Genomic DNA, 18,553 nt, shown 5'->3' with positions numbered 1-18,553 from the left:
CAGAAGGGCTTCACTGACATCTCCAAAACGCCCCAGCACAGAGCCAGGTAGGTAGCCCTCAGCAAATCACTGTTTGTGGACTAGGACATGCCCAGGCCCGAGTGGCGGCTCAGGGTAGGGGTTATGAGCCAGACTGCTGGGTTTGACTGCTGGCTCTATCATTTTCCAGCTCTGAGATCTTAAAAATTACTTAAGGGGTGCTTGGGTGGCTCAGTCGGTTGAGCATCCGACTTCGGTTCAGGTCGTGATCTCGCGGTTTGTGAGTTCGAGCCCCACACCAGGCTCTGCGCTGATAACACAGAGCCCGCTTGGGATCTTCTGACCCCCTCTTTCTCTGCCCCTTCCCTGCTTGCGCGCTCTCTCTCTCTCTCTCTCTCTCTCTTAAAAATAAATAAATCTTAAAAAACTTTACTTAAATCTCCTAGGCTCTCGTGTCCTCATGGCTACAGTGGGAGGATAACGAACGCTCCTTCCTTGTGAAGTGTTAAGAGGGTTAAATGAATTAAATGTGGTATTTTCTCTCCATCGCCTCTGATACCTATGTCAGTACTTCCATCAGCTCACCCCGGCTTAAAAAGATGAGTAAAGTGAGCTAGTTTGCCTCAAGTCAACCTACAACTCAGGTTTCCTGAGTGGTCCCAAAACACCAATCAGGACTGTCAGTGCTATTAGAAGGTGTGGGATCTGGGGCTCAAGGCAGTAGGCCACACTGATGGGCTAGGAGAGGAGGGGCATTCAGGATGATCTCAAAAGATGGGGGGTGGATTGGGGTCATATGGAACAGCCACAGTCAAGCGTCAGCGTGATGCCAGGCCATGGGGAGCCACTGTAGACTCTAGAGCAGAAGCAGGGCTTGCTAGAAGTCATGGAGTAAGAGGGGTTGGAGCTGGGGTGGTGAGAGGGGGGTGCTGCAGCTGGGACTGAAGAGAAGGAAGGGACACATGATTTGGTGACCTCCTGAGATCCCGGGAGGATGCTGCTGCTGTCGGTCTGCAGCATTTGAGTCTTGAAGTGCCAGGAGGACATCTAGAGGCTGTCCAACCCTGCACTCTCATCTCTCGGTCTCTTGGCCACCACAGCGCAGACTGCCTGGTTTCCAATTTGCTCTCCTCCAGTTCAACCACACCCCACACGGGGACTGTCTTGTTCAAGAGCCTGCAGCGGCTCCCTGCCTCTCCTATGGCAGCCCCCAACACAGTCATGCTGGCTTCTGTCTGAATCTTTGCCCACGCTACCCACTTCCTGCAATGTCTTCGCTACTTGTCTTGACCTCCCCACATTCTACCCTCTCTGCGAGTCCGCTGAGCCCGCCGAGCCCACCTCGCTTCTGCGAAGCCCTTGGAGGGGACCCTGTTCAACATTGCTCGACCTCGTCCTAGCTGCCATCCGCGATAACAGAGACAACCACAACAGATGCCATTTACGGAGCATTTCCTCTCTGCCAGGCACGGGGCTGAGTTGAAAACTCATTTCATGCTTACCACGACCCCAGGGGATAAGCAACACTACCACCCCTTCTTACAGGTGAGGAAATGGAGGCTCAGAGGCTAGGGGACTTGCCAAAGGCCTCAGGACTATTAAGTGGCAAAGCCACCTGCTTCTCTCCTAGCCCGTGCTCTTAACCTTGCCACTCTTCTGCGGCCTCTGGCAGGTGCACTCAAGGTTGCCATCCTGCCCACTGATGTCCACGGGAAACCTTCTCTGGGGGCTGCGGGGCTATGTGGCAGCTCCGTGTGGACTGGGGCTTTGTTCTGATTCATAAGATCATGTTAATGCAGATTAACTTGTCTTTCTACTTCCTCCAGTTCGAGGCTTTGAACTCTTCTAGCATGCTCTGGAAGCCTGTTCACTGACTGGCTGGTTGGCTGGCTAATTCTCTCAGTTCTGTCTCTGGCTTGCTTCTCGTACAGGCGGCTGGGGGTCGGGTGGGGGCGTGGGTGGGGATCAATTACCAGTCGTGTGACCTGGGGGGAGTCACTTCCCTCTTGGAGCTTCTATTTCCTCATCTGTAAAATGAGACAATGACCCACACTCCACGGAGCGGCTGTGGAGATCAGTTGAGATGCAACGCACGTGAAGTGCCCTGTATGACCCTGGCACAGAGTTACTGAGTAACTCGGGTTGCCCAATAGATGATAAGAGACCCTACCCTTAATCAAGTGTGTCTACGTATGGGCACACTGCTAAGTGTTTTATATGCACACTCTTGTGTCATCCTCAACCGGCTACGAGGTGGGTCCCACTGGTGTCTTCCTGCTGTGTCTGAGCATCAGAGAGGTTCGCTTGCCCTAGGTCACACAGCAGGTGAAGAGACAGCACGGGGCCAGGTAGTACAGCCCAGCAGAAGGCTTGGATACGGTTTGTCTAATGTCCTGCTACCCTTCAGGCTGATACTCAAAATATCTACCAGTTCGTGAAGCCTGCACACCAGAGAGAATGGGATCAAACGTCAGCTGGGATGTTGCTTGTTCTAACCACTGGGCCCCACTGCCTCTTCCTCTCAAGTCAGATATTCCATACTCCCTTCCCATATTCCTCCCCCAGAGATTCCAGAATCCTTGAGGGCCAGGATTGTGCCATGTCCCTTCCTGACATAGCGTCAGGCGCGATGAGGTGTCCACTAAACAGTGCCTGCGCTGAATTCCTACGGGGACATCTGAGACCTCCAGTGAAACGCCAGAGGCAGGGAGAGGAATTCTGAGTTGGCGCACAGGGCAGGGAATGGAAGCCCCGGGGAAGACGAGCAGCAGGTGGTAACAGGGAAGAGCTTACCCAGAGGGGGCCCAGACGGCCTTCCCCACATTGTTGTTGATGTCTGTTTCCTCAGTCAAGTTGTACTGGTGGGATTTGGCCTTGAACAGAAACTGCCAGGGACAGGCCATCTCTATGCTTTGCAAAGCAGGTCACTTATCTGGATTGAAACTCAGAGGCTCTTCACCGACGGGGCTGAGGAAGGGGAAGGAGATAGTGACAGAAGGTTAGGAAGAGTTTACGGAACTGAGCCTTCCCGATACGGTGAGTTTGCTCCGGAATCGGGACAGAAGCTGACACAAACAACCACTTCATCCATGCTTGCAATCTCCGTTCCTATTTTGAGGTTGGATCTGGGGATCCATGGACATAGATTTTAGTTCTACAAAGCCGCATGACAATCTGAAGGAGAAACACTGAATCCATAGCATAGCAATCGCAAAGCACATATACCCTGTGAGCCTCCTTCATAGGACCTGCTGGCCCGCCTGACCCTGGGGCAAGGTGGGGAGGAGCCCATGTGCACTGAAACATGGGTGCCTTTGCCTGGTCCTGCAAGGTCACTCCCAGGAGTCTAACTAGCAACTGTCATGTTACACCTGCCATTGGAGAAAGCACGGGCAGAGGAGGGGAGAGAATCATTGTTTGTGAGATCATTTGTAGAACTGTTTGTGAAAAAATGCACTCACCCCTCAACACTGGAGATCACCTCCTTTAAAAAAAAGGGCTGGGTGGAGGGGAAGGAAAAAAAAAAAAAAGAGGTTAGAGTGGGAGAGAGCCAAAGCATAAGAGACTGTTAAAAACTGAGAACAAACTGAGGGCTGATGGGGGGTGGGAGGGAGGGCAGGGTGGGTGATGGGTATTGAGGAGGGCACCTTTTGGGATGAGCACTGGGTGTTGTATGGAAACCAATTTGACAGTAAATTTCATATATTAAAAAATAAAAATAAAAAAATAAAAAATAAAAAAAAATAAAAAAAATAAAAATAAAAAAGGGCTGGGTGCCTGGGTGGCTCAGTTGGTTGAGCATCCAGCTTTGGTTCGGGTCATAATCTCACAGTTTGTGGGTTTGAGCCCCGCGTTGGGCTCTGGGCTGACAGCTCAGAGCCTGGAGCCTGCTTCGGATTCTGTGTCTCCCTTGCTCTCTGCCCCTACCCCACTCCTGCTCTGTCTCTCTCTGTCCCTCAAAAATGAATAAATGCTAAAAAAAAATTTTTTTTAAAGGGCAAAAAAGGGACACCTAAGTGGAGAGCCAGGTCTGGTCCAGGCTAGCCCCCAGCACGCCTTCTCAATGGCAAAACCCTCTGCGTTGGAAGGCAGTGTGGTGATGTGGCCCATGTAGGAATCTTAGAGGCCCCCAAACCTGGGTTCAAGTCCTGGGTCTACTAGTTGCATGACCTGGATTGAGTTATTTACCTGAGACTCATTTCTTCATCTGTAAAATGGGCTTAATAATACTCAACAGAATTCGTTTGCGAGGGGAGAGGCGCACATTATAAGGATTGAGTAGGATCACCTGTGTAAAGATTCCTAGCAGATTTCTCCCCGCTCTCCAATCTGAATTTGCCAAAAAGGTTTTCCTGGAACTGTAGCAAATTTTGCAGGGAAAAAAATCTAAACAAGATGCCCTTTCCAAACGGCCGAACCTCACGTGGGCGTTTCTTAGATTTCCACCAGTTTATCTCTGTAGGCAGAAAATTCCCACAGTTTTCTGGACCTTCCCAAACCGGAAGAAGCAAAACCCCCTCAAAACAGTAGCTTCCCCAGAAATGAAGACAGCTCACCTCACCTCGCCGCTGGCCACGCTGCCTCAGCAGGGTACGGACAAGCACGCCGGGGAGACCTGTGCCTGAGGCCTTGGGAACCACTTCAAATTGCCCGGGCGCCTCACCGAGGGTGACTGAGAGATCTCAGACCAGCGATGCTGAGTTCTTTGGGGCCAGAAAGTCTCAGGCTCAACTGACTGCAAAGTTATGAGCACACCGGCAGCTAAGTTATATTTATACCCACCCAGTGTCATCCAGGGAGCCGTTTTTGCATAAAGGTCTGTTTTTTTTTTTGTTTCCAAAGGGAGTGTCCCCAGCTGGACATACAGTTTGCTAATTTATGACTGGGGCTCCTGGTCTGTGGGTGACCTGCTCCTGCTGTTACATCACCCTATGTAGTGCATCCTCCGTAAACCGACTGCTTCCTGGTCCCAGGTCCTTGGTGGCAGCTGATCAGCAGGGTGGGGTGGGGGTGGGGTCTGATACAGGAGTCATCGTGGAGCCAGATTTTATTTAGCTAAGCCATATTGCCTGGATTTCAGCATCTGGGTACTTTTTTTCCTCAGCAGGGAGCGCTCTGGTTAATTCCCGTCTGGCCTCTTAGTTTTCCAGTTGGTGGCAGGGGTCCAGGAAGCTGGGGAATGTTGACAGCATGGAACACACTGGAAAATGCCCAGGTTACAGAAGTCCAGTGATGCTGGATGATGCCAGTGTTCCAAACAGGTCACTGAAATATTCAGCTTGCGTTTGGGGGAAAGGAAGGGGAGTCAGTGGCACAGAGATCTCTCAGATGTTGGAGTCACTATGTCTCACCCTCAGAGAATAATTGGTAGAATAATTTTCTACAGGGAAAAAAAATTCCTTTTTTGTAACAGAAATTCTCTTATACGTTCTTCTGTGGAAAATTATCATTTCTTATACTTCCATTTATTATAATACTTCCAATCCGGTATTCCTGTATGGTATGGATTGTTTCCACCATCCTGGAAATGTTTCATCATCCTAACACATCACTGTCACCCTCCATTTGTCTCCTTCCTTCCCATCCCAAATTAAATGCAGCATTATGATGGATGGAACTCGTTTAAGATAAACTGAGTCCCAAAAAAACCACGAAGAGAAGCTCAAAGATCTTTGTGGAATGGATGAATGAAAAACAGGAGTAGGCTGCAATGAGTTTCAACATGCCAAAGCCATCCTTCATTCAGGCTTTAGCAAGTTCAGTTTAGGGACACCAATCTGCTTGAGGAAAGACACTGTTTCCCTGGGCTCAGCGAGTGCAAAGCTTAGAGAAAAGAATGATGGATAATTATGGTACAGAGTGATACAGGCACTGATGGAGGGATGGCGTGGCTGAAGTAGCTGAATCTACATTACTCAGGGATGGTTCAAAAGGGAGAGGGCACCAGGACAGGGTCTTAAGGGATGATTAGGAGTTTGCCTCACTCTAATCCCTATTCCCTGTAACTGCTTCCACATATTTGGCTATTCTTGCTGCAAATACGTGTGCTAATTCCTTTAACACCTCTAGCAGTCTCATGAGATGGGTACTACTATTTGCCATTCGTGGAATCCTCTAGAATCCCATGGACTCAGCATCAGAGCACCCGGTTGGTTTTGCCTCAGGAAATGCAGATATTCAGTTATTTGAGCTATTAAACATGTGACAGTCGGGCCTTGGATGCACGGTCACACCCAGAATGTGTGTGCGTTGCCCTTCACTTGAGGTTGGTGCCCTGGCTTGATCCCAGATGCTCCCATCCCTAGTGAAGAGGAACTCTCCTGCTTGCAGCTCCTGGGAGTGTCTCCGTGTCCTCCTTACCTTGCTGTAGGCTTTCCTGTGCAAGAGGCCTCCCTTTACATGACCCCTTGAAGTGCATGGCGTTTATGACTGTCCAGCTGCCTGGTAGACTGTCCAGACTGCCCAGTTGGCCTTCTTTGATTCCATCCCTCTGGATAGGTATGGAAGCTGATGCATCTGAAGTCTCAGCAAATCCGTGGCAGGGTCAGGACAGAACCCAGGTCTCCTGTCTCCCCAGTAAATCATGAGCTGCTGGGGGTAGGCATTCTCACCACCCAGTATCCCAAACACCCACCGATCGGCACAGACTGGGCCCTCGGGAGGCATTAGCTAAAAGAGTGGTGAGAGGTACCAAGCAACGGGCCTCTGGAGTGCCTGGTGCAGGGTGACAGCGGGACCATTTGTTTCCTTTCCCTGTTCCTTTGTGTTCTGCTCCCATCGCCAGCCTGAGCGTCAAGGCTGCCCCGTCACCTTGGGGCCTGCTCTAACACAGCGTGTGTCAACCCGCGGTGTTCTTGGTCCCTGGCAGGGTTCAGGTCAGCAGTCACTGCCCAACCTGAGCACCAGGCTTTGCAGACGTGGCTGCGATGGGTCTGAGAGGTCCTGGGTTTGAGGGGTGACTGGGTGACTCAGTCGGTTAAGCATCCGACTTCGGCTCAGATCATGATCCTGCGGTTCATGGGATCAAGCCCTGCGTTGGGCTCTGTGCTGATAGCTCAGAACCGAGAGCCCGCTTTGGATTCTGTCTCCCTCTCTCTCTGCCTCTATCCTGCTCGTGCTCTGTCTCTTTCTGTCTCTCAGAAATAAATAAGCGTGAAAAAAAAAATTTTTTTTTAATCTGAAAGGTCTTCGATTCGAGGGGCAGCCCCACTAGTGAGCTGCTGTGTGACCTCAGAATAGACAGCCCTCCTCTCCAGGCCTGACTTCTCACACAACCCACGGTGGCCAAGATCAAAGCGAGTGGATGAGAACCATGAAAATGCTTTGAGCTACGGAGCAAAAAGGCAGCCAAGCAAGAATGTTTGGGCCCTGCTGTGGGTCAGAGAATAACAATTCGCCTTTTGACAAAGAGCAAGTGGGGGACACAACTCTCTCTTCCAGAGTGTTAGCACCCCATCACGAACATGAATCCCCAGTTTTCTTTCTGTCACATGGCACTCATTTATTTTTTTTTATTGGGGGAAAACTCACCAGGGGAAAAAAACTCACCATTTTAATTATTCTCAAGTGCACATGTCCATGGTTTTTAGCATATTCATGATCTTTAGTATAGTCATAATCACCACTATCCCAATACTTAGTCCCAACAGTAAGAAAGCGAGTGACTGTAACTGTGAGGATGGTGACACACAGAGAGGTTAAGAGACCCCCCAGGGTCACACAGCAGGAAGCCTTGGAGCTGGAACAAGCCGTGGCCCTGATCCCCTCCACCCCCCTGAGCTCATCTGCACGCAGGGTCCAGGGCTGGCTCTCTGGGCCTGCCCTTGGCCCTGCTCACCCAACGGGCCACATTCCTGGGCCTCTTCTGATGATGGATGTGGCCAGTGAATGCTGCCAAGGAGAAATCAGAGAGCACCTTGAAGAGCAGGCAGGGACAGGTGGGCCCCTGGCAAGGTGGGGGGAGGTAGAGGTTCTGAGGCCTCCACAGAGAGCACCTCCTCCTTTTATTACCAGGGCATCTGGGACACCACGCCTATAGCAAGCCCCACTGGCATTCCTCAGTCTCATCATCCTGGGACTGATTTTCCATCAAATAAAATTAATCTGCTCCTGCGCCAGGCTGTGGAGGTGCCTCAGCTCCACTGGGGCCTCGGCAGGTAGCCACGTTGAAGCTCTTTCTACAAAAATAATGCTCAGAGGGCACGGTGACCAAGCAAGGCGCTTTCATGGATCAGCCACCCGATCCGCACAACAGCCCGTGAGGTGGGTGTTATTACTAGCCTCGTTTTGTAGACGGGGAAATGGAGGCCCAGCGAAGTTGAATTTGTCCAGGATCACACAGTTCAGCAGCGGCGAGGCTAAAACCCTAGAGTTCCAGCTCGCAGGCTGGAGTCCCCCTTCCACACCTCCTCCAGCCTGTCAAGCCCTGCAAAGGGGACAATCAGGACAGGGTTCCAGGGGAGCAAGTCTCCCGCACCACACCCCACTGCCTTTCTTGGACTCTTCCCACCCCCCCCCCCCCCGCCACTGTCCTGTAATAAGAATTCCCCAGCATGAGAATTACAGCCACCACGAACCACGTAACTACAGCCAAGCCCTGAGCTTACTGCTCGTCTTAGTCAATAGCTCCAGCAGCCCTTGGCGAGGAAGGCACTATTATCTAGCCAATTTCACAAGTAGGGAAACTGAGGCACAGGAAGGTTGAGCAACCAGCCCAGTGTCACTCAGCTGATAAAAGGCAGAGCTGAGGCTCGGCCCAGGTCTGAGACCAAGGTCTCACTGAATCCAGATGACTCCCCACCTCGTGTGCCCTGTGTACCTGCCCATTTCACTGCAAGTGAGCATACCCCGGGGGCAAAGAGGACAAGTAGCAGGAAGGGGGTGGGAAACTGAGGCCGAGGGAAGAGCGGAGGATTACCTTGGGTTGAACGTTCTCTCCCCATACCAGTGTCTGTTGCCAGTGCTGTGCAATACAAGGCAGGTGCAGGGGCCCCCCAGGAAGGGGCAGAGGGGTCCCTGCCCCATGCCCCTGCTTCACAGAAGCCCCCATGGGATCCTCTCAATGGCTCTTTGAGGGAGTTACTGTACAGAGGAGGAAGCTGCAGTTTAAAGAGGGAAAGTGACTTGCCTGAGTTACCCAGGAAGGGGCTGAGTTGGGATTTGAACCCAGAACTCTCAGACTCTAAAGGCGGGTTGTTCCTATGCCATGTACTCATGGGGTGCCCATTAGGTAGGACTCAGCATGATGGTGGACAAAGGGGTAATCCCAAAGACACAGCCCTTGTCTTCCTCACTCTCAGAATATGTGTTATAATAAGGGAAAGAGGGCCACCCTTCTCTGTATGCTAAGCTCCACAAGGACAGGAGGACTCTGTCACATTTATCTCTGCATTTCTGTGCTATACGGTAGGTGGTCAAACATTGATTGCATGGAGGATTTTGTACTTACTATGTGCACAGCACTTTACCCAACCTCACCACAACCCTGCAATGAAGGGGCCACATTTCCCGTCTTACAGATGAGGCACTGAGGCTCAAGGAGGTGGCCCACTGTCTCAAGGACCATCCATCAGAACTGGACAGCCAGAAATGCAGTCCTGCGTCTTCCTGTGCTGAAGCAAAGGAGCTGCCCCCTAGGGGACAGTACCGCACAAAGTGCGTGGCTGTGCTGCTCAGATGCTGAGGGCGCCTGGCCTCCAGGTGAGCAGGGCTCATGGGGACTGCAGTCCTTCAGGCAAGCACTGCCATGGCTGACTGCTGGGCGGTGGCATTTCTGCAGGGTCTCCAACACTCGGGTTTACCATCCCCACCCTGTACGCATGTGGCTGTGAAGCCAGACTGGACTGTGTTTCACTCCTGGCTCAGCCAGGTGAACTTGGCCAAGTCCCCAGCCTCAGGCTCTTTAGCTGCAGTGAGAGCTCCTTTGTATGGTTTTCCCCAGGATAAAATGAGATCCTGTCTTCAAAGTGCCAGGCACCCAAGAGATACTAACAGTTCCTTTCCTAGGAGATGGGGAAGCTGAGAGTGTCTCATTCCCAAGTCTCCCCTTCTTCCAGTCCAGAAGGTCCCCAACCTCCCTTGCACTCATCTGGTCCATCCTCCTGCTTCTTTCTCCTCCCCAAGGTTCACCGATACCAACCCCCTTTCAGATGGTGACGTGGTTGCTTATATATCTGGTCTCTCCCCTGAGTGTCTTATAACCTCAGCACTCAGCACACAGTAGGCGCTCAGGAGATGTCCTTACAGATGATGCGACAGGCAAGGTGATCTGGGTAACCCGGGTCAAATGACATGTCTCCCAAAGTGTGGTCAATGTATTTAGGGCACTCCTTAGGGGTCATACCTGGAATCGCCTTATTTTTATTTTTACAGTTAAAGTTTTCATGGATGTGATTGCTGTCTGTGACCATTTACTGGTTTTTCAACTTGCAGAAAATGATAAACATTTATTTTAGATTACATTTTTTGGGGGCGCCTGGGTGGCTCAGTCGGTTGGGTGGCTGACTTCAGCTCAGGTTATGATCTCACAGCTTGTGAGTTCGAGCCCTGTGACGGGATCTATGCTGACAGCTCAGAGCCTGGAGCCTGCTTCAGATTCTGTGTCTCCCTCTCTGTGCCCCCTCCCCAACTCACACTCTGTCTCTCTCAAAAATAAACATAAAAAAAAAAAAAAGAAATACATTTTTTTAAGTTCAAAAAAAAGAGTCGTTTTAAGGAAAAAAATATTTAAGCAAATGATAGTATATGTGGCATGCAGGTGTGACAAGAATTCCTGAAGGTGGAACACACACACACCTGCAAGGAACATACACTCGCGTGTATGCAAGTCTGACTTGTCAGCAACTACGCGTGCACACACATGCTCGTGTGGGACTCAGGGCAAGTCACGCGTCCTAGTAAGGTTTCCCTCCCCTCACCTGACAGAGGAAGGCACCAGGGAAGAGGCTTTCTAAGGATCCTCCCAGCTGGGATACCCTAAAGGCATCGGGTCTCAAGCAAGCCCCCAGCCCCTGAGCCCCACGTCATTTGCCGACTGACCACTGGAGGGTGTGAGTCACACAAAATTCCAGCCACTGGGTAGACAAGGTCTCCCTGACTGTGGACCCCTTGAATGACTTGGAGATGACAGAAGCAGAGGGATTTTTGTTGGAAATGCCCAGGTGGTCACCTGGGGGTGGACAGACCTAAGGTGGCCCAGAAGATGGGCGGCTTTACTCCCTGAATCCCTGGAGTGTGACTCATGGTGGCTGGCACAGGCCTGTGACTTCACTGGCCGGGCCGGCCCAGTGCGTAAGGACCTGACCAGCTCACAGGGGCATTCCAGCCAGGAATTTTCTTTAAGGGTCAGCTTTATTTTTGACGCTCCCCAGAGCATTTTCTTTTCTCTGCCCTTCTATGCTGCTTCCTGGATTGAGGATTAATACATAGAGTGGCATCCGGGCAGCCCCCGAGGCAAGGTAACTTCAAGGTACAAGGATTCAGTTACAAGTAGTATATTTGGGACATGCAGGGGACATCAGTAGGGAAATGGGGAAGGGCAGGCAGCCATCAAGGGTTGTAACATTAAGCCAGTTGCCACAACGGGCAACTGGAGTTCAATTCCACAGGGAAACATAGGATACAGTAGAGAGCACCATCGGAGGGACAAGACTGCTGGCTGTTCGCAGCCAGAGAATCACTGGTTGAGGCTGCTCCCAGGGGGATTGTGGCAGTGTGGCCTTCCTTGGTTCTGGAAAAGCCCATAGGCCCAGAGATGTAGCTGCTGGTAGCTGGAACTCACAGGGTGCCCTGGAATGAGAGATGTGGGCAAAACACAGGCTGCATGGGACAGGTGGGTGAGGGCTAGGCCAAACGGAGGAGGAAGACAAGTGTGTGGTCACTTTCTCCCCAGCTTCAGCCTCTGAGGATGCTGGATGCTAATCCCAGAAGAAGTTCTAAAGGCCTTCCCACCAGCTTAACACAGCCCCTTGGGTCCTTCCGTAAAAAGCTGTCCATCTTTGGTTGGGCCACATGAGCCCTCTGGGCCTCTGTGTTTTCAGTTATGGTTCTCTGGAGCCCTTCCAGCTCTGATATCTGGGTTTCCCTGAGTTGCCCTGCCTCATGGATGTCTTGTCTCTGGTGCTCTGGGGAGAGCCCCCTTCCTGACCAGAGCGCCCTCCAAAAAGCAGAACGGTAACGGGCACTTCCAACTCCAGATTCTGGCCACGTGGTGCACAAAGATGTTCAGGGCATCATTGCGGATGAGAGTCCAAAACAACCTCAATGGTCATCATTTAAGAAAGTCAGCCTGGTCCAGGAGCGCCTGGGTGGCTCAGTCGGTTAAGCGTCCGACTTCAGCTCAGGTCACAATCTCACAGCTCATGAGTTCGAGCTCTGCGTGGGGCTCTGTGCTGACAGCTCAGAGCCTGGAGCCTGCTTTGGATTCTGTGTCTCCCTCTGTCTCTGCCCCTCCCCTGCTTGTGCTCTGTCTCTCCTTCTCTCCCAAAACTAAATAAACATTAAAAAAATAATAATAATAAAATAAAGTCATGCTGGTCCAGCTTTGGAGTCCAGCTTTAGGGCGGGCCATAATATAGTCAAAGAAGTGAAGTCTATTAAGAATTTTTTTATGACAAGGAACAATGCTTATGATATCAGCTAGAAAAACGTCAGATTGTAGCACACAATGATCCCCACCACATAAAATAAAGGCACAGGGGGGAAAAACAGAAAAAAAAAAATACTAAAATATGAAGAGTGGTGGATATATGTGCAATAGTTATTTTCTTCTTTATCCATCTCTGCACTTTCCTTGTGGGCCTGGGGGTGGGGCAGGGGGGAGCAGGAAGTTTTCTTGCTGTGTATACAGATCAGGACCTGCCGGAGAGCCCTCAGAGAAGGGTGATAGGCCTTCTGCCCGGCTGGCTGCTGAGCTTACAAGGGAGGCACCTGCTTTCCTCTAAAAGGGAAACTGGGCCTTCAGCATCTGATATGTGTGCCTCTGCTACCTCATCTGGGCACCTCAGGGCTCTTCCAGCCTCTCCAGAAACTCCCCAGCAAGCCATACCTTTACAGGCACTCTTCTCTCTGCCTGGACTGACCTTCCAGACAGCTCCCCAACCCCACACACTTGCCCTGGCTAACTCTAATCCCCTCCAGAGTCTGTTTTACTTCATGGTATTGTCCTCTCTAGAAGGGTCCCCTGACTCTCCACCCCAAGCTCCCTGGGGTCCCCCTCTAGCCCAGCACTTTCCATTGATCCCAAGAGTGATCCCACTCTTTGCATTGTGGCTCATTCATCTGTCTCCTTTCCTAGACACAAGTTCCCCAAGGCCAAGGCCGTGTCTCACACATCTCCATGGTACCAGCACCGTGCCTGGCATATAGTAGATACTCAATAAAAATTTTTTAAATTAAGATATAAATCACATGCCATAAAATCCACCTTTTACAAGTGTACAAGTCAGTGGTTTTTCGTATTTTCACAAGGTTGTGCAACCATCACCTCTATCCAATTCCAGAACATTTCCATCACCCCAAAAAGAAACCTTATACCCATTAGCAGTCACTCCTCATTTTCTCCAACCCCCAGCCCTAGGCAACCACTAATCTGCCTTTGTCTCTGGTTTTGCCTATTCTGGGCATTTTATATAAATGGAGTCATGAAATAGGTCTTTTCCTGTCTGGCTTCTTTCACTTAGCATAATGTTGTCAAGGTTTAGGCATGTTGCAGGATGTATCAGCACTTTGTTTCTTTTTACAACCAAATAATACTCCATTGCATGGACATACCAGTTTTTTTTATCCATTCATCAGTGGATGGTCATTTGGGCCATTTCTACTGTTTGGATATTATGAATAATGCTGCTATAAAAATTTGCATACAGGTTTTTGTGTGAACAAATATTTTCAGTTCTCTTGGGTACATTCTTAGGAGTGGAATTGTCGGGTCATGGGGTAACTTTATGTTTCGCTTGTTTCTTAAGCTTTAACCTTTTGAGGACCTGCCAGACTGTTTTCCAAAGTAGCTGCTCCATTTTACACTCCCACCAGCAGTGGGTGAGGGTTATGATTTCTCCATATCCTCACCAACACTTATTATTGCCTGTCTTTTTAAAACTGTTTTAATTAAAAAAATTTTTTAATGTTTATTTCTGAGAGAGAGAGAGAGAGAGAGAGAGAGAGAGAGAGAGAGAATGAGTGGGGGAGGAGCAGAGAAAGTGAGGGAGACACAGAATCTGAAGCAGGCTCCAGGCTCTGAGCTGTCAGCACAGAGCCTGCCGCCGGGCTTGAACGCATGAACCGCGAGATCATGACCTGAGCTGAAGTCAGACGCTTAACTGAATGAGCTGCCCAGGTGCCCTGCCTGTCTTTTTTATAATAGCTTCCAAGTGGTTGTGCAGTGGTCAATGGCCTTTGGATGGTTGGATGGATGGTTGGATGGGTGGTTGGATGGATGGATGGATGGACATGTAGAAGGAATGCCAGTCCCTGATCTATGAGCTCTGGTTTTGGTGGGAGAGACCGCTCCCCCGTTGCTGGGGGCCTGCACTGGGTGGACACACAGTAATCTGCAGCCCATCCTAAACTGTGGTTCCAGACACCCAGTTTGCCTCACTCCTGGGCACTTCAGAGTGTGCAGATGACTTGGACTCCCCGAGAGCCATGGAGAGGCGTGTACAGGACCCTTTTCTGGATGGGGCAAGCTCTGGAACCCCTGTAAGCCTCAGTTTCCTCTTCCAGGAAGTGGAAATAATAAGCCCAGACTGTGGGATGACAGAATACGGGAATGCGCATACATTGCCTGCACAGGGAGCAGTGTGGTGGGCGTTTCCTTTTTCCAGTCTGTTTTCTCAGAGGTCTGTCCAATATGTGCACAAATGTTGATGCATTAATTAACTACTGGAAAAGGGCTGGAGAAGGCGTGGGGGGTGGGGCAGTGGAAGGGCGGAGGGAGAAAGACAGGCAAGAGAGATTCCTATACGGCAGGAAGCTGCTGCCGGGCAGTGGAGGGTCACTGAGTGGGTGGGAGTTGCAGACATTCCTGGGAAGATTAGCACTGGCCCCCGGAGGGGATTTCTTCCCAGCCATTTGTATCCTTTAGTACTCCCACTTTCCGGATTCCTGAGCCTCTCATTTAGGGCCTTGGAGGGGGTAGGGATTTGGGGGGGGCGCACCTGAGAAGAGCCCATAGGGACTCAACCACAGCTCCACGGGCAAACCTCACAGAAGGGTTTTCCAGATTCCAGGACCAACCTAAACAGCCAAGGCTACTCAGAGCCTCACAGCGTGGAGGATTTTAAGGCTCAGTAGAGAAAATAGTCGCATCTGCGCCCAGGCTCAGGCATGAGGACTGTAAGAGCAATGACCTATATTCACCCTGTGAGGTGAGCTGTCTGTTGGATAGTTTCTGTGTCACCTAAGTAATCTGTTGGTTGGGACAGTTAAAATGTCAGGAGAGAAAGAGGACAAGGACAAAATAAATTGCTGAAATGGCTGGGGTGGTGGCAGCCATTGGCTCTGCCCCCATCCCGGGAGACCCTAGAATTATGGGGGGCCCGGGAGAGGCAGCCACTGCCACTCCAAGATGCCATGAGCCCCTTTAAAGGGGAGATTCTTGGCTCATCTGAGTGACTCCAGGTGAGCGCGTTCCCTGATGCATGTAACATGGGGACAGTGGTGACACACACCTCATGAGGTTGCTGTGTAAGTTGCCAGGTGACCTCAGGGGCCCTCATCAAGAAGGAAAGGAGGGGCACCTGGGTGGCTCAGTCAGTTAAGCATCTGACTTCGGCTCAGGTTATGGTCTCGTGATTCAAGCCCTGCATCGGGCTCTGTGCTGACAGCTCAGAGCCTAGAGCCTGCTTCGGATTCTGTGTCTCCTTTTCTGTCTGCCCCTCCTCTGCTCACACTCTGTCTCTCTCTCAAGAATACACAAACAGGGGCGTCTGGGTGGCTCAGTCGGTTAAGCGTCCGACTTCAGCTCAGGTCACGATCTCACGGTCTGTGAGTTCGAGCCCTGCATCAGGCTCTATGCTGATATCTCAGAGCCCGGAGCCTGCTTCCGATTCTGTGTCTCCCTGTCTCCCTGCCCCTCCCCTGCTCATGCTCTGTCTCTCTCTGTCTCAAAAAATAAATAAAACATTAAAAAAAAAAAATACACAAACATTAAAAAAAATGTTTTTTTTGTAAAAAGGGAACAGAATGTGTGTTGGGGCAGAGGGGGAATACATGTTCTCTCTTTTAGCCCAAGCAGGCAGTGGACTGAGAGAGGTGGAGAAAATAAAGACAAACTGTAATGCCCCCGATTTCGAATCCGAGAGACCACCAAGGAGCCAATACCGATGCAAACGCACGAGGGTTTATTTGCAAGCTCAAACTTGGGCCCCAGTATACCCGACACAGCGGAGCAGGGACTTGGACCCCTAGGTTAAGAGGCGTAGCAGTTTTATAGGAGCCAATGGCCAATGAGATTGTAACACACACAGAAAGTTGCATAGTCATGTCAGTCCACACGCAGATGGCCAATTGAATTACAATTTACCCTATAGTAACTGTTTGAACTAGCCTATCACTCTGGTCAGAATTGGCGCACAAGTTTGGCAGGCAAAAGGCGCTGTTTACATTCTTGGCGGTTAGGGGTTCTGCATTCCTATATGAGCCGGTTTCCAGTAAGGGTGTGCTCAGCGGCTTGACTAGGGTGGGGGAGTGTCTTAAGCAATAAGTAGGTCATGTGGGGGTTATACATGACATGGTGGGTGTAGCACAAAATGGAGTTAGTCTTGCCTGCTTGTCCAGGGGTAGGGGATTTTTGTTAAATTCCTTGGGTCCCACAAAACATGGGCAGCTTTGTGATTGCAACTTTGTCCCAGGCTCTTGTTGTGTCTGTAATTCTGTATGAATTGTTTTTGTCGTTAACACTTAACTCCTGGGGCGCCTGGGTGGCTCATTTGGTTAAACGTCCAACTCTTCTTGATTTTGGCTCAGGTCATGATCTCTAGGTCCGTGGGATCAAGATTCATGTCGGGCTTGGCGCTGACAGCAAGAAGCCTGCTTGGGATTCTCTCTCTCTCTCTCTCTCTCTCTCTCTTTCTGTGCCCCTCCCCTGCACTCTTTTCCTCTGTCTCAAAATAAATAAACTTAAAAAAAAAAAAAAAAAAAAAACCTTAACTTCTATCCAGAGAGACTTCTTCTAGAAGCATCAGGACAACTGCCCTGGCCCAGTCACTTCTGAGAGGTTTCCTGGGCCTCAGTCTCCCCACTGGGGGTCATGTGACCCTTCCCAGTTGATTGGACAAGGGTGTGCCTGTCTCCCTGGGGCAGCCAGTGGCCCTGGTGGGCCCTCTGCCTCCGAGGGTTTGAACTGGAGATGGGGGAGAAGCGGTTGATAGCAGGCAGGTGTCCAAAAGACACCCCCCCCCCACCCAGACAGAAGATGGAGAAGGGGAGCCAGGGGCAGAAGAAGCCACAAGTAAGCAGCACCCTGAGGTGGGGAGTGGAGGGCAGGACTCCCAGCCAGGCAGTGTGGAGAAAGCCCAGGCCTTGAGCAGGACAGCACTCAGGGTGCCAAACTCCCCTCGGGCTGCGTGACACCTGGCCATGGTCCAGCTGCCCAGCTTCCTTATTGCCCAGAGAATTCTACAATAAGCTCTTATTCCCCGAAGGAACCTGGGAGGGGTTTGCATTTCCCCGGCTCCCTAAGGGAGCCTCACACAGATACTGCTGCTTTATTGAGGGAGTCTCCTATTTCGTGGTAAAAAACGTGAGCAGCTGTTTGATGGATGATTGAGGAAGAAGGAGACTATGATAAGCTGTCATGCCAGAAAGTACCCCGATAGCACATTTTCTGGGGCTTGGAGGAAGCAGAGCGCTTTGCTGAAATTCCTGTTGAAAAGGCAATCTGCTTTCACGGACTCGTAGTGGCTCGAGCAAACTCAAGTTTCATGATTGGTTGGCGGAGCCATCTGTCCCCCTGGGGAACCCAGAGACTGGGGCTTTCTCTCCCCACAATTGAGAAGGTCCCACGTGGGCATGAAGTTACACGGCGTTTACCACCTGACCTGTTGGAAGCTCCAGAGAGCTTCTCAGCTTCCACTCCATTTTCCGCACGCTAGGTGTGCAGGCTGTGTGAAAATGCTCTCCCTGTCCTAACCCGAGTGACAAGTGTCTGCGTCAGGTTGGGTTTTGTTTTGCTTTTCAAATTAGCATTGACATTTTTTTCCTCTGGGGGTACAGGTCTATGAGTTTTAATGCTTATGTAGGTTCCCATCACCACCACTATACTCAGGATGCAGAACGGTTCCGTCACCCCCCAAAATCGGCCCCTGGGGAACTCGGACATCATGCTGCCCTTGGTAGTCACACCCTACCCCAACCCTCACCCCCGGGTAACCACTGATATGTTCTCTGTCCCTATAGTTTTGCTTTTCCTAAACTGTCATGTAAATGGAATCGTGCCCTTTTGAGGCTGATTTTCTCCACCCAGCATAATGCCTTTGAGAATCATCCACATCGTCGGGTATGGATAGTTTGCTCTGTTTCGTTGCTAAAGAGTAATCTACTGTGTGGATGAATCACAGTCTATTCACCCACTGAA

General features: G+C 50.7%; 1 protein-coding gene across 1 annotated transcript in view; it reads right to left on the bottom strand.

The window, feature by feature from the left end:
• NOS2 (nitric oxide synthase 2) overlaps positions 1-18,553 on the bottom strand; it is a 69,077-nt gene that overhangs the window by 35,069 nt on the left and 15,455 nt on the right. Inside the window, 1 exon segment of the mRNA XM_019423824.2 lies at positions 2,773-2,946. Within this exon segment, the coding sequence (XP_019279369.2) occupies positions 2,773-2,882 (110 nt within the window). The 5' untranslated portion in view covers positions 2,883-2,946.

Source organism: Panthera pardus, unplaced genomic scaffold, assembly GCF_024362965.1.
Source record: "Panthera pardus isolate Hobbes unplaced genomic scaffold, ASM2436296v1 HiC_scaffold_3, whole genome shotgun sequence".
In the NCBI taxonomy this organism is placed as follows: domain Eukaryota; kingdom Metazoa; phylum Chordata; class Mammalia; order Carnivora; family Felidae; genus Panthera; species Panthera pardus.
This window is presented reverse-complemented; position numbering and strand designations above follow the sequence as displayed.